Below are 14,363 nucleotides of genomic sequence, written 5' to 3' on the forward strand. Positions count from 1 at the left end.
CAATACACTGAAGTTTCGGGAACAGGAAGTGAGACTGGTACTGCGGTCTGTGAGCACCAGGAAGGCTGATGGCCCAGACGGAGTACCTGGGAAGGTGCTCAAAGCCTGTGCTGACCAGCTGGCTGGAGTCTTCACAAGAATTTTCAATTGTTCCCTGCAACAATCCATCATTCCATCCTGTCTGAAATCTGCCACTATTATCGCTGTCCCCAAAAAGCCAACCATTGACAGCATGAATGATTATAGGCCTGTTGCACTTACGCCTGTGATCATGAAGTGCTTTGAAAAGTTGGTCACCTGCCACATCAGGGATACAATCCCTCCCTCAGTTGACCCTCACCAGTTTGCTTATAGAGCAAACAGGTCCACTGAGGATGCTATTGCCATTGCTCTACATACAGCACTGAGCCACCTGAAACACCAAGGGAACTACGTGACCTCAGCCTTCAACACCATAAAACCGGACATTCTGACTGACAAACTCTCCCACCTTGGACTATCTTCTTCCATATGCTGCTGGATTAAGAATTTAACCAACCGTCCACAAACTGTTAGACTTGGTCCCCATCTCTCTTCCTCCATTACACTGAGCACTGGCTCCCCTCAAGGCTATGTACTGAGTCCTCTTATATACTCCCTGTACACATACGACTGTACACCCACCCACCAGTCTAACGCCATCATCAAATTCGCTGACGACACCACTGTGGTCGGACTCATCTCAGGAGGGGATGAGTCGGCCTACAGAGATGAGATCAACAAACTGTCTTCGAGGTGCTCGGTGAACAATCTCACACTGAACACCACGAAAACTAAAGAAATAATCCTGGACTTTCGCAAACACAGCACAGATCTGGCCCCACTCCTCATAAATGGAGTATGTGTAGACAGGGTCCACGTCACGGATAAGCTCTCATGGTCTACAAACATCACGGCAGTAGTGAAGAAGGCTCAGAAACGACTCCATTTCCTCAGGGTACTTGGGAGGAGGAACTTGGGCACCAAGCTTCTGATAACCTTCTATAGAACCACTGTAGAGAGCATCCTGGTGTACTGCATCACAGTGTGGTACGCTGGAAGCACAGCGGCAGACCAAAAGGCCATGCAGAAAGTTATTAACACTGCCCAGAGGATTGTCGGCTGCTCTATGCCCTCACTGGAAGACATTGCCAGCCCTCGTTACCTCAGCAGAGCCAGGAACATCATAGGGGACCCATACCACCCTGTTCACAATCTGTTCCAGCTGCTGCCCTCTGGCAGACGCTATAGGAACCAAAAAGTACGGACAAATAGGCTTCAGGACCAATGTTCCCTCTAATTTTTCGTTGGTCTGAGCAGAAAGTCAACCTCCCTGAGCGCACTGAGTACCAGTGTGAGCGACATCATCGGTACTCGGATGATTCGCCTAAAGACGTTTCGCCGACGGACGTTTGACAGACGGGCAGGACGCCGAATGGACGTTCCGCCGAACGTTCATTCGGCCGAACGGAGGTTTCGCCGAAACGGGATTCGCGCGCTCGCCCCGCCCCCGGATCGTGTGTGTACAAGTTTTTCAACCTCGGCCCGCGGGCCATATACGGCCCGTTAGGATTTTTAATCCGGCCCGCCGCCGGTGTTGTCCAAATTATAGTAAAAATCAATGTTAGTCTACCATCAATGGCAGCCCGGGAATAAGCACTCTTGGGCGGGCAGATGTAGCAGAACCGAGCCGTAAAATGACAGCAATCGGGTCAAATCCATCCTAAAACAGCATTTAATGATTAAATACAAATACTGGAGCTCTTTGGACATTAGAACCGAGCCCAGGGAAGTGAATTCCTTGGTAAAATGTCGTGATGATATCGCGATGGAGGCAAAAAAACGTCTATATACGTCCATTCGCCAAACAGCTCAAAATGCTCTCAAATTCGGTCAAATCCAGCCGAAAACAGCGTTTAATGATTAAATACAAATACTGGAGCTCTTTGGACATTAGAACCGAGCCCATCATGAAGAAAGGGGTAAAAAAAAAAAAAAAAAAAAAAAAAAAAAAAAAAAAAAAAAAATCCGTTTTTTTTTTTTTACTGCGCGCCATAGGATTTCTGCTGCGCAGAGAAGACGAGAGTAGTGCGCAATTGCGCACGCGCGCAGCTTAGAGGGAACAGTGTTCAGGACAGTTTTTCCCCATATCCATCAGAACTCTAAACTTGCGGTAACACAACACACATTCCCTTCTGAGGTAATATGAAAAGATGTTTGCGTGGTGATCTGCCTCCTACTAGCTGACTGAAGGTAAGTGAAAGACCGTGGATAGGTAAGTGACCTGCTCGGGGGGTGACGCGAGGTATCCATAACAGCAGAATGCCAAATTACAAGTCTGTAACTATCACTTATTTATGTCTTTTGCCGAGTAAACGCTCCTTATGGAGAAGCACTACCAATTTCGTCATGCACAGTTTCTGGGTGTGATGACAAGTACCGTATTTTCACGACTATTCGGCGCATCGTATTTTAAGCCACAGTGTCAGTAACGAGTGCTATTTCTGTATTTTAGACACACAAAGCACGCACCATTTCATTAGACGCATATATATTATATATGGATGAACATCGAAACGCAATAGCGCTGGCTACCGGAAGCAGCCTATTTCCGGGTTCCGGTGCGCAGTGACTGCTGAGAAATATAGTTCTTGCACGCTACACCCACACGCTAAAAACATGTTTTAAAAAGGCAACGGAAGCAAAACTGAGTTCGGTTGTACTTTATTTAGACATTTTACAACTCACTCACGTCATCATCACCCACAAATCCCTCAAAGTCCTCATTTTCTGTGTCCGAATTAAACATTTGCCCAAACGAGCCTTCCAAAAAGCCGGGTCCCCTCTCTTCGTTCTCAGTCACCGTCATTTCCATCAATCCATTCACAAATCGTAGCGTAAGAAGCCCGGCGCTGCCTGCCACTTTTCGTGAAGCCAGGCATGGCATATATATATATATATATATATATATATATATATATATATATATATATATCCATATATATATCCATATATATATCCATATATATATCCATATATATATATATATATATATGGATATATATATATATATATGGATATATATATATATGGATATATGGATATATATGGATATATGGATATATATATATGGATATATATATATATATATATATATATATATATATATATATATATATATGGATATATATATATATATATGGATATATATATATATATATATGGATATATATATATATATATATATGGATATATATATATATATATATATAGATATATATATATATATATATGGATATATATATATATATATATATATATATATGGATATATATATATATATATATATATATATATATATATATATGGATATATATATATATATATATGGATATATATATATATATATATATATATATATATATATGGATATATATATATATATATATATGGATATATATATATATATATGGATATATATATATATATGGATATATATATATATATATATATATATATATGGATATATATATATATATATATATATATATATATATATATATATATGGATATATATATATATATATATATATGGATATATATATATGGATATATATATATATATGGATATATATATATATATGGATATATATATATATATATATATATATATATATATATATATATATGGATATATATATATATATATATATGGATGATTATCGAACCGTAATAGTGCTGTCTACGAAAGCAGCCACAGACGCTATTTCCGGTGCGCAGTGACTGCTGGGCTAAATAGTCCTTTTGTCAATACACCCAGGTTGACGGCTGTGATAACTTTGCACTAATAATATCAATATACTACAACGGCGAACACACTAATTTGGTGCTACATGTACCAAATGCACGCTACACCGGCACGCTAAAAACACCGTTTTAAAAAGGCAACGGAAGCAAGACTGAGTTCGGTTGTACTTTATTTAGCCATTTTACAATGTACTCACGTCATCATCACCCACAAAACCATCAAAGTCCTCATTATCTGTGTCCGAATTGAACATTTTTTCATCGAAAACGCTGAGTTTAATACGTTCGTCCAGGCGGCCACTATTCATTCCCGAATGGTAGCTAGCTAGTAGCTAGCGTAACTATTCCAAGGCTGTCTTCCATGCTTCGCAGCTGTGTTGATGGCGATCGCCAGGCCACAATTCATTCCCGAATGGTAGCTAGCTAGTAGCTAGCGTAACTATTCCAAGGCTGGTCTTCCATGCTCCGCAGCTGTGTTGATGGCGATCGCCAGGCCACAATTCATTCCCGAATGGTAGCTAGCTAGTAGCTAGCGTAATTATTCCAAGGCTGTCTTCCATGCTTCGCAACTGTGTTGATGCCGATCACCAGGCCACAATTCGTTCACAAATAGTTGCTAGCTAGTAGCTAGCGTAACTAGTATTCCAAGGCTGTCTTTCATGCCTCGCAGCTGTGTTGATGGCGATCGCCAGGCCACAATTCGTTCACAAATAGTAGCTAGCTAGTGTTGATGCCGATCGGCAGGCACAATCCATTGGGTGTATTGACAAAAATAACTACATATCCCAGCAGTCACTGCACAGTACTTTATCTACGGGAAATTAGTTGAGTCGGGGGCTGCTTGCCGTAGTTGTCCTATCGATGGACTTATTTTATTTTATCGTGATAACAATTTTAGTATTGGTCCATCTATAAAGCGCACTGGATTATAAGGCGCCCTGTCTATTTTGGAGAAAATTTCAGACTTGTGCGCCTAATAGTCGTGAAAATACGGTAGACTTTTGTTGTTGATGATGACGACAGGGCCTATGTCCGATTATTATTATTACAAGACACACAAAACGCATGAAAAGAGTGTACAAGTAGAGAGAGCCTCTAATCGCTGCCCGTACAGGCGCTGCCATCTTGAAATGGGACAGGAAGCTGTATGTCAGTGACATCGCTGAGGAAAAACTGTGGTTGCAAAAGAAAAGAGGGTTGTGATTGCGTAGTCCAATCTATTGATATCAGTGAAGTAAGTTTGGAAATCCCAAACGGGATACTGGGGCTTTAAAGGAATTTACCACTTGCAAAGTTATTGATAAGTATTTTAATTGACACGTGTATTATTCTGAATTATGTCATTTACCCCATTCTTTGTTTCAGTGAGGACTCCGAGGAAAAACTCCCCAAAACCAAAAATGATTCAGCAGGTAAGCTTATCAAAGCTTTGCTTAGATATTTGCAAAGCATTGTCAACAGGAGTACACTACAGGACATTAGTTAAAATATTTTGCAGATGACTTTGGTAGTGATGACCAAGACAACGACTTTGGAGAGGAAGATGAAGACGGAGGAAGTGACTACGAAGAAACAAAGGTTAAAAAAGGAAAGAAACCCAAGATTGAGAAGTCTGGCAGACGGACACCCAAAAGAAAGCGGACCACAGGTAATATTTTTTTGTGTGAAAATACAATGAAAATTGTTGAAGCATTTGGTTTTTTTTTTGTAGCTCAATGTGCTGCCAGAAAATGTGAGGTAGGCAACAAAATATGAATCTGATATAAACGCTGATCTGGCAACCTCCGTCGACCCTATTGCGGGCGGGCGGGCGGGTGGATCGATTCCCTTTTTATCTTTGTCCAATCCGGCTGTCGGATCCTAATATAGACAAATTTCTTCACCATCTCCAAGTGTGTAAACTCAACTTTTATTTGTTACAGCTGAAAGCAGAGTTGATGAATGAATCGTTGTTTTTACGTGATGTGCCCTAAATGCACCGCGTGGCTGATTGGTCCGCCAGCGAGTTTCTAGGTGCTCCCCGGAACACTTTTTTTTCCTGTCGTGACGGGAGTTAAAAAATATCCACCCATCTATAAATCACGCTTTGTCTATTATCTAATCCTCTGTGTGTGCACCTGGAAACTTGCTGGCGGAAATTATTCCCAAAATGGTGTTTGTAAATGACGTGGAAAGGCGTCTTGGGTCCGCGCGTCCAGCACCATCGTGTCTCGCCGAGTCTTTCCGTCACGATAGGGGGAAAAAGTGTTTCGGGGAGCAGGAATAGATAAAGCGGACTTGGACAGCAGTGAGACAGGAGGAGATGGTCCGCCGAAGGTAATTGAAAGACAGTGAGAAGTGACCTGTATCCATGACAGCAGAATGTCAGATTACAAGTCCGTAACTATCACTTATTTAGGTCTTTTGCCGAGTAAACGCACCTTATGGAGAAGCACTACCAATTTCGTCATACGCAGTTTCTGGGTGTGATGACAAGTAGGCTTTTGTTGTTGATGATGACGACAGGGCCTATGTCCGATTATTATTATGAGACCATCCAGACGATTGCCAAATTTGTTGGCTCTGATCATGTTATCGCCAAACTCCTGGATCCGTTGTCTTAAATCGCGCGCCTTATCGAAGACTTCCTGGTGATTTCTCAAAGACAAACCACATCCTTCATTCACGCCTTCCTCCTCTTCCTGGCCCTCCTCGTTTCCTGCTGCCTGTTCCTCCTCACTCGACGACTGCATCAGTTCGATGAGGTCTTGATCAGTTGTAAGTGTTGAGTGGCTCTCAAGCAGTGTGTTCACCTCCTGCGCCGTCATGTCTGAAAATCTTTCGGTGGCTACGGACCGAGCCAGCACCACTGCCCGATCAACAGCGAAGTCCTTAATCTCCTCGGGGGTGGACCCCTTAAAGTCCTCAGTGACTTTTTGTGGCCACAAACCTTTCCAGCTGGAAATTAAGGTCTGCTCCTTCATGCCCCCAATTGCAATCTGGATGTTCGACAGACGTGGCAATGTTGTATTTGTGCCAATATTCTTTGATGCTGGTGGTCTGATTTGGACTGGTCAATTGATGAAACCAGTCCCTTCATTGTGGATGTTGTGTACAGGGCCTTGAATGCATGAATGACCCCCTGATCCATAGGTTGGATGAGTAAAGTGGTGTTGGGGGCAGGAACTGCAATTGAACCCCGTCGCATATCAGGTTGGTGGGATGTTCCCTGGCACAGTCCAGTAGGAGGAGGACCTTGAAGGGCAGCCCCTTTTTGGCGAGGTACAGCTTGACGTCCGGGACAAGCAATTATGAAATCGCTCATAATGGAGATCTTTTGTCATCCAAGCTTTTCTGTTGCTCATCCAGTACACAGGCAACAATGTTCTGTTTTTGTTTTTCAAAGCGTGGGGACGGTTAAAAAGGCTGGCTTTACCATGAAGCTAGTGGCATTTCCACTCAAGATAAGTGTCAGGCGATCCTTGTGAACTTTGTAACTATCATAAGAGTTGGTATCCAGAGGAATGATTTTCGCCCTACATTCCGAGACCCAGACTGAGAGTGCATTCTCCATTTTGACGACAGTTTTATTCCTCGTGGTTACCATGCGCTTGGTACATGCCACTTGGAAAAAGTCACAAAATCTAAAAAATGTCTTTACCCAGTGTGAAATATGATTTTTGTAGTTTGGCAGATCTGGGTTATTGACCCAGGAATGTTCCTTCCTACATGATAAGGCAGTCGCTCAAAATCAATGGGAACAGACCTGTAAATACCCCCAAAACCAGCAAGACTGGCTTGGAATACTCTGGCTTCAGTGGCAAAGACGCTTGATGTCCAATAGGTTTAACTGGGAGGGGGCAAATGAACATTCAATTGCCCCCCTCCCAGTCAAATTTTTTTTGGACGTCTGGCGCCAGCATAACAGCCAATCCGCCAATAGATTTTACCTGAAGATTTTGCTAAGGACCAATTGTTTCCCTTTTCCTTTTTTTCAGTTTTGTAATATATCACCATTTCTCTATATTGTCACACCACTACCTTCAAACTGGCTGATTTAACTGGAAGAAAATGGATGGATGTTTGCTTTTTCAATCTTATTCTTTTGTTAAATGACTGGCATTTCTATTGTTGTTTTTTTATGTAATTTTACAGATTGCAGTGATGATGATAAGGATGTAAGTCGAAAACGAACAATACGTCAGGCAGCTTCCAAGGCAGTGTCAAAACAAAGGGAGATCCTTCTGGGTGATGCTGGCAGTGAAGATGAGGAGCCGGAAAACCAAGGGGAAACCTACCTTGACCGTATGTACCTTGTGATACAGTGCAGAAACATCTCAAAACAGTAAAATTAGTATTAGCAAAATATTTTAAATGCACCCACCCCCTTTCTTTTTTTTAAATTTGTGGTTGTTTTTCTCTTGGGGTGTGCAGAATTATCAATGCATAACATTCTAACTGTCCAACTATTAGACTGACCTGCCAGCAGTCCAGGCCTTGAATCGAACGGCCTGTTTACATGGTGACCCTCCAACCGAATAAACAGTGACCCATTAGTTTTGTATGCTGTCAGGGTAATTTTGTAAATATGCCTCACATCTAGCAAAAGCTTTAGTTTGAATGTGATTTATTTAATAAGGGACAGAACATATCAATGAACATATTCATATTCATGGACCCCCCCCCCGACGAGTCATCCATCACCTTATCGTGGTGGTGGGGTTTGTGTGTCCTAGTGATTCAGAGCTGCCAACTACCCCAGAATTTCCGGAGTCTACCCAGAAATACAACGTAAAATCCGGGGACCTCGGACAGCCTCCCTAAAGTCCGGAAATCCAAAGAAATTGTCACTTTTATTTATTTTTTAGCAACTATTTTGGGAAAGTACCAAATTTCCAATTTAAATGCATCGAAATTCACACCATTGCTATGGCTTCCGTCATCTTTATTCAGCTGCACTGTAAACTGGAAGAATTCGGTAACAAAATGCATTGTGAATCATCCGAGTTACAAGTTCTGACAAATGATTCGTCTTGTGCGACTTCAGCATGGCAATCGATTCTGAATCAATTGCAGTTGGCCACGATCGCGTTAACATTTTAATTCTTGTTTTTGTTCCATAAGGGAATAAGTATTATTAAGGCTGACTAAACCCCCAGTCTTTTGTTTTGAAACAAATCCTTTCATTTCTGGGGTTGCTATAAAAGAAGTTCAAGTTGGTGTACACAGCACTACTCAATAATGCCTCCTCGGAATAAACACAAAATGGATATGGATTGTAATTTGGACGAAACGTTTAAGAAATCCAGACACGCGCAGAAATGTATTGCTTCTTGTTCAACAAAATATCCTATGTTGGCGCCGGCTCCAAAAGGACCAACATTTGCACATTGCACAAGATGCCAGTGCAACTTCAGTGTGGCACACAGGGGAATTAATGACTGCAAAACGCACCTGGAGGGACCAAAACACAAAAAACTTTAAACTGACGAAGAGGCAGCCTTACATCAGCCAGATGTTTGGAAAAGACTCAGGCGAAAAAGAGATTTTGACATAAAACAACGACCGCAGAAATGCATTTCGTGGCATTTATTACTTGAACATAACATTCCAATAAGTGCTGCCGACCATGCGGGCCCGTTGTTTCGCAACATGTTCCCCGACTCCAAAATCGTGCAGTGTTTCCAATATGGCAGGACAAAGGCCTCTGCTCTGATTAAGCACCAAGCTTAAATCATCTCAAACAATGTTACGGATAGTTCACCAGTCTTCGCCCGAAGTACTGACGGCAGCAACGATAGCAGTGACAAATATTTTCCAGCGGTTCTTACACATCCAGAAGCTGGATTAATTAAGGAAAGTTCAGCTACAGGTGTGAATTTCTTTAAGACTGAATGAAGAACTAGGCAAATTTGGATTGAAATAGGAGAACTTCATTGCCTTTGGTAGTGAACCAGCTGAAAAATGTGACGAGAAAGAACTATGGTCTGCAATTTCCCTCGCCCGGACGGGGTCACCGGGGCCCCACTCTGTAGCCAGGCCTGGGGGAGGGGCATGATGGGTAGCGTCTGGTGGCCGTGCCTACACTCGGAGAGGAGATGTGGGTTCCCCCTCACATGGGCTCACCACCTATGAGAGGGGCAAAAGAGGTCGGGTGCCTCGAAAGCTGGGGGGCATCCAAAAGAGGGATCCTTGGCGGTCCCATCCCCAGCTCCAGAAACTGGCTCTTGGGACGTGGAATGTCACCGCGCTGGTTGGGTGAGAGCCTGAGCTAGTGCGTGAGGTTGAGAAATTCCGCCTTGATGTCGTCGGGCTCACCTCTACACACAGCCTGGGTTCTGGTACCACTCCTCTCGAGGAGGGTTGTACTCTCTTCCGCTCTGGAGTTGCTCACGGTGAGAGGCGCCGATCTGGTGTGGGCATACTTGTTCTCAGGGGGGCATGGGAGTACGCCCCAACCAGTTTACATGTGTTTTTTGGACTTGGAGAAGGCGTTCGACCCTGTCTCCCGGGGAGTCTTGTGGGGGGCACTCCGGGAGTATGGGGTTCCGGAACCCCTGTCACGCGGGTTCCAGTCCCTTTATGACCAGTGTCAGACTCTGGTCCATGTAGCCGGCAGTAAGTCGGACCCATTTCCAATGGTGGTTGGTCTCCAACAGGGCTCCCCTATGTCACCGATTCTGTTCATAATTATGGACAGAATATCTAAGCGCAGCCATGGTGCTGAAAGGGTCCGGTTTGGCAGCCTCAGTATTGCATCCCTGCTTTTTGCATTGGTTCTGTTGGCTTCATCAGGCCGTGATCTCCAACACTTGCTGGAACGTTTGCAACTGAGTGAGAAGCGGTCGGGATGAGAATCAGCACCTCCGAATCTGAGACCATGTTCCTCTGTTGGAAAAGGGTGACATGCTCTCTCCGGGTCAGGGATCAGGTCCTCCCCCAGGTAGAAGAATTTAAGTATCTTGGGGTCTTGTTCACGAGTGAGGGCTGAATGGAGCGGGAGATCGACAGGCGGATCGGTGCGGCATCTGCAGTGATGTAGACTTTGCATCGGTCAGTCGTGGTGATGGAGCTGAGCCAAAAGGCGAGGCTCTCTATTTACCGGTCGATCTACGTTCCCAACCTCATCTATGGTCTTGATCTGTGGGTCGTTCATGAGTGAAGCTTAGACCAAAATTTACAGGACCCAGAGAACCTTCCCCCCACCGCTCATGGCCACATTCTATTTAGAGACCAGGTGGTGACAAGCAAATGGCCGAGGGAGGCATAGGTGGGGGCAAGGAGGCAAATTACCATAAAATACCTGAAGTCTTCAAAGCCCAAAATAATGAAGGTTATTTATGTAACGCTGTATGTTTATATTGTAGGAACAATAAACTATTGAGACAAGATGGTGGCGAGCACGGGTGCAGCGGCTCTTTGCTCTCCAGTTTGGTGTTTTCTTTTGTCAGTCTTATCGTTATTTATAAACATCTGCGAGGCAAACATTTTCTACAGTCGCCAGGATTTAATTACTCTCGGTAGGAGATGCGATATATCCATCACAACAAATTACCAACGAACCTACAAAATCCTCGAGGACATCTTGAGACCACCGGGATCTCCGTGGATAGTCAGCCCACCCAGTGTACGACGGAGGCGGCAAAGGGAAAGAAAGTGAGTGTACATACACAACGACTGGTGCTGCAACAGTAGGATCACTAACACTCACTGTTCCCCTGATTTAGAACTCTTGACAGTTCGGTGCAGGCCCTTCTATCTACCTAGGGAGCTAACGATAGTCATTGTAATGACTGTTTACATCCCACCGGATGCTAACGTTAGCACGGCACCTCCTTCTAGCGACTGTAAACTAACAGCAGCTTGACCACCCCGAAACCTTAGACCATGTTTATTCTAACATCAAACATACTCATAGAGCCACAGCCCTCTCTCACCTTGCTGGATCCGACCATCTCTGGCTGTCCTTCACCCCCTCATACACCTCACTCCGGAGGTTAACAAGCCGACAAATGAACATAATAAAAACATGGCCTGAGGACGCCCTTTCTCAGCTGCAGGACTGTTTTTCCCGCACCATTTGGGAACTCTTTGAACACCACAAACTCCAGAACTACACGGACACTGTACTTCCCTACATAAAAACTGTACGGACACTGTACTTCCCTACATAAAAACTGTACGGACACTGTCACTGTTAATAAACGTATCCAGGTTTTTCCTAACCAAAAACCCTCGATGACCAGTGAGGCACAGGCACTCATCAAATGCCGTAACACCGCCTTTAGGTGAGGGGACAAGCTATAATACAGCGCTGCCAGAGCAGACCTGAAGAGAGGCATTAAAAAGGCCAAGGCAGCATATACAAGGAAAATTGAGTAGCACTTCACAGAAAATAACGCAAAGAAGATGTGGCAGGGAATACGACACATTACCAATTACAATGACAATAATGAGGTGTCTGTTAACGCAGATGCCTCACTAGCAGAGGAACTGAACTGTTTCTTTGCCCGCTTTGAGACTGACAAATTGGATTCTGTCTCAACACATCCACCACCCTGCAGCAATACACTGAAGCTTCAGGAACATGAAGTGAGACAGGTACTGCGAACTGTGAACACCAGGAAGGCTGCTGGCCCTGACGGAGTACCTGGGAAAGTGCTCAAAGCCTGTGCTGACCAGCTGGCTGGAGTTTTCACAATGATTTTCAATTGTTCCCTGCAACAATCCATCATCCCCTGCTGCCTGAAATCTGCCACCATTATCCCTGTCCCTAAAAAGCCAACCATTGACAGCCTGAATGATTATAGGCTTGTTGCACTTACACCTGTGATAATGAAGTGCTTTGAAAAGTTGGTCGCCCGCCTCATCAGGGATACAATCCCTCCCTCAGTAGACCCTCACCAGTTTGCTTATAGAGCAAACAGGTCCACTGAGGACGCCATCGCTGTAGCTCTACACACAGCACTGAGCCACCTGTAGCAGCCTTCAACACTATAATACCGGACATTCTGGCTTACAAACTCCCACCTTGCACTATCCTCTTCCATCTTCTGCTGGATTAAGAACTTTTTAACCAACCGTCCACAAACTGTTAGACTTGATCCCCACCGCTCTTCTTCCATTACACTGAGGACTGGCTCCCCTCAAGGCTGTGTACGGAGTCCTCTTCTATACTCCATGTACACATACGACTGTACACCAACCCACCGGTCTAACTCCATCATCAAATTTGCCGATGACACCACTGTGGTCGGACTCATCTCAGGAGGGGATGAGTCGGCCTACAGAGATGAGGTCAACAAACTGTCTTCGTGGTGTTTGGTGAACAATCTCACACTAAACAACACGAAAACTAAAGAAATAATCCTGGACTTTGGCAAACGCAGCACAGATCTGGCCCCACTCCTCATAAAAGGAGTATGCGTAGACAGGGTCCAGTCCTTCAAATTCCTGGGGGGTCCACATCACGGACAAGCTCTCCTGGTCTACCAACACCACGGCAGTGGTGAAGAAGGCCCAGAAACGACTCCATTACCTGAGGGTACTCAGGAGGAACAACTTGGACACTAAGCTTCTGGTAACCTTCTATAGAGCCACTGTGGAGAGCATCCTGGCATACTGCATTACAGTGTGGTACGTTGGAAGCAAGGCAGCAGACAGAAAAGCCATGCAGAGAGTGATCAACACCGCCCAGAAGATCATCAGCTCCTCTCTGCCCTCACTGGATGACATTGCCAGCCCTTGCTACCTCAGCAGAACATTGTTTGGGACCCAGCTGCTGCCCTCTGGCAGATGCTACAGGTCTCACAAAGCATGGACAAAAAGACTTGGGGACAGCTTTTTTCTCACAGCCATCAGGAGTCTGAACCTGCCTTAGCACGGCACACAATCCTTTCTGTGCAATAACTTCGGAGTGTGCAGTAACGATGTGCAAAATCTTAGATTGTGCAATATTTTAGAATTGACCTTGCCAGGACGTGACATTTTATATTTTTATATTACTTATTTATGTTTTTACTGGGAAAACGCACTTTGTGGATTGGCACCAACAATTTCGTTTTTACGCAGCTGTGTATGATGACAATAAAGGCTTTTAATTTGATTTATGTAACGCCGTATGTTTATATTGTAGGAACAATAAAACAAACTTGATATCTCGCTCGTTGCTTGTCCACACGTCATCTTGCTCACAGTGCCTTTTTGAAGATTTTTTTAAAGCATGTGCCCTCATTCCTCTTTGTGCTCAGTGAATGTCCAAGGTATATTTTTACAGCATCCCTCTGTACTAAGTTAGTGTCCAAGATTGAATTTAATGCTTTTATAGTTATTATACAAGTATAATGAGAGCTTCACCACAGAGTGCATAAAGCTAAATAAAGTACTGCGCAGTGACTGCTGGGATATAGAGTTCTTAATACACCCAGTTCTTCAATACAGTTAGTATGATGGCGACCACACTAATTTGGTGCTGGCCGTCATTTCGGCTGTACAGTGGTACCTCGTCATACGACCGTTCGTCACACAATATTCTCGTCTTACGACGGAAATTTCGATCG

At 44.0% G+C, this 14,363-nt stretch overlaps 1 protein-coding gene across 2 annotated transcripts in view; it reads left to right on the plus strand.

Moving 5' to 3' along the window:
* nucks1a (nuclear casein kinase and cyclin-dependent kinase substrate 1a) overlaps nucleotides 1-14,363 on the plus strand; it is an 82,323-nt gene that overhangs the window by 38,941 nt on the left and 29,019 nt on the right. For both annotated transcript variants that reach the window (XM_077602313.1, XM_077602314.1), the window contains 3 exons: nucleotides 5,191-5,237; nucleotides 5,324-5,473; nucleotides 7,960-8,109. In XM_077602313.1, the coding sequence (XP_077458439.1) occupies nucleotides 5,191-5,237; nucleotides 5,324-5,473; nucleotides 7,960-8,109 (347 nt within the window). The remainder of the gene's footprint in view (nucleotides 1-5,190; nucleotides 5,238-5,323; nucleotides 5,474-7,959; nucleotides 8,110-14,363) is intronic.

The sequence above is a fragment of the Stigmatopora argus genome, chromosome 6, assembly GCF_051989625.1.
Source record: "Stigmatopora argus isolate UIUO_Sarg chromosome 6, RoL_Sarg_1.0, whole genome shotgun sequence".
Lineage (NCBI taxonomy): Eukaryota > Metazoa > Chordata > Actinopteri > Syngnathiformes > Syngnathidae > Stigmatopora > Stigmatopora argus.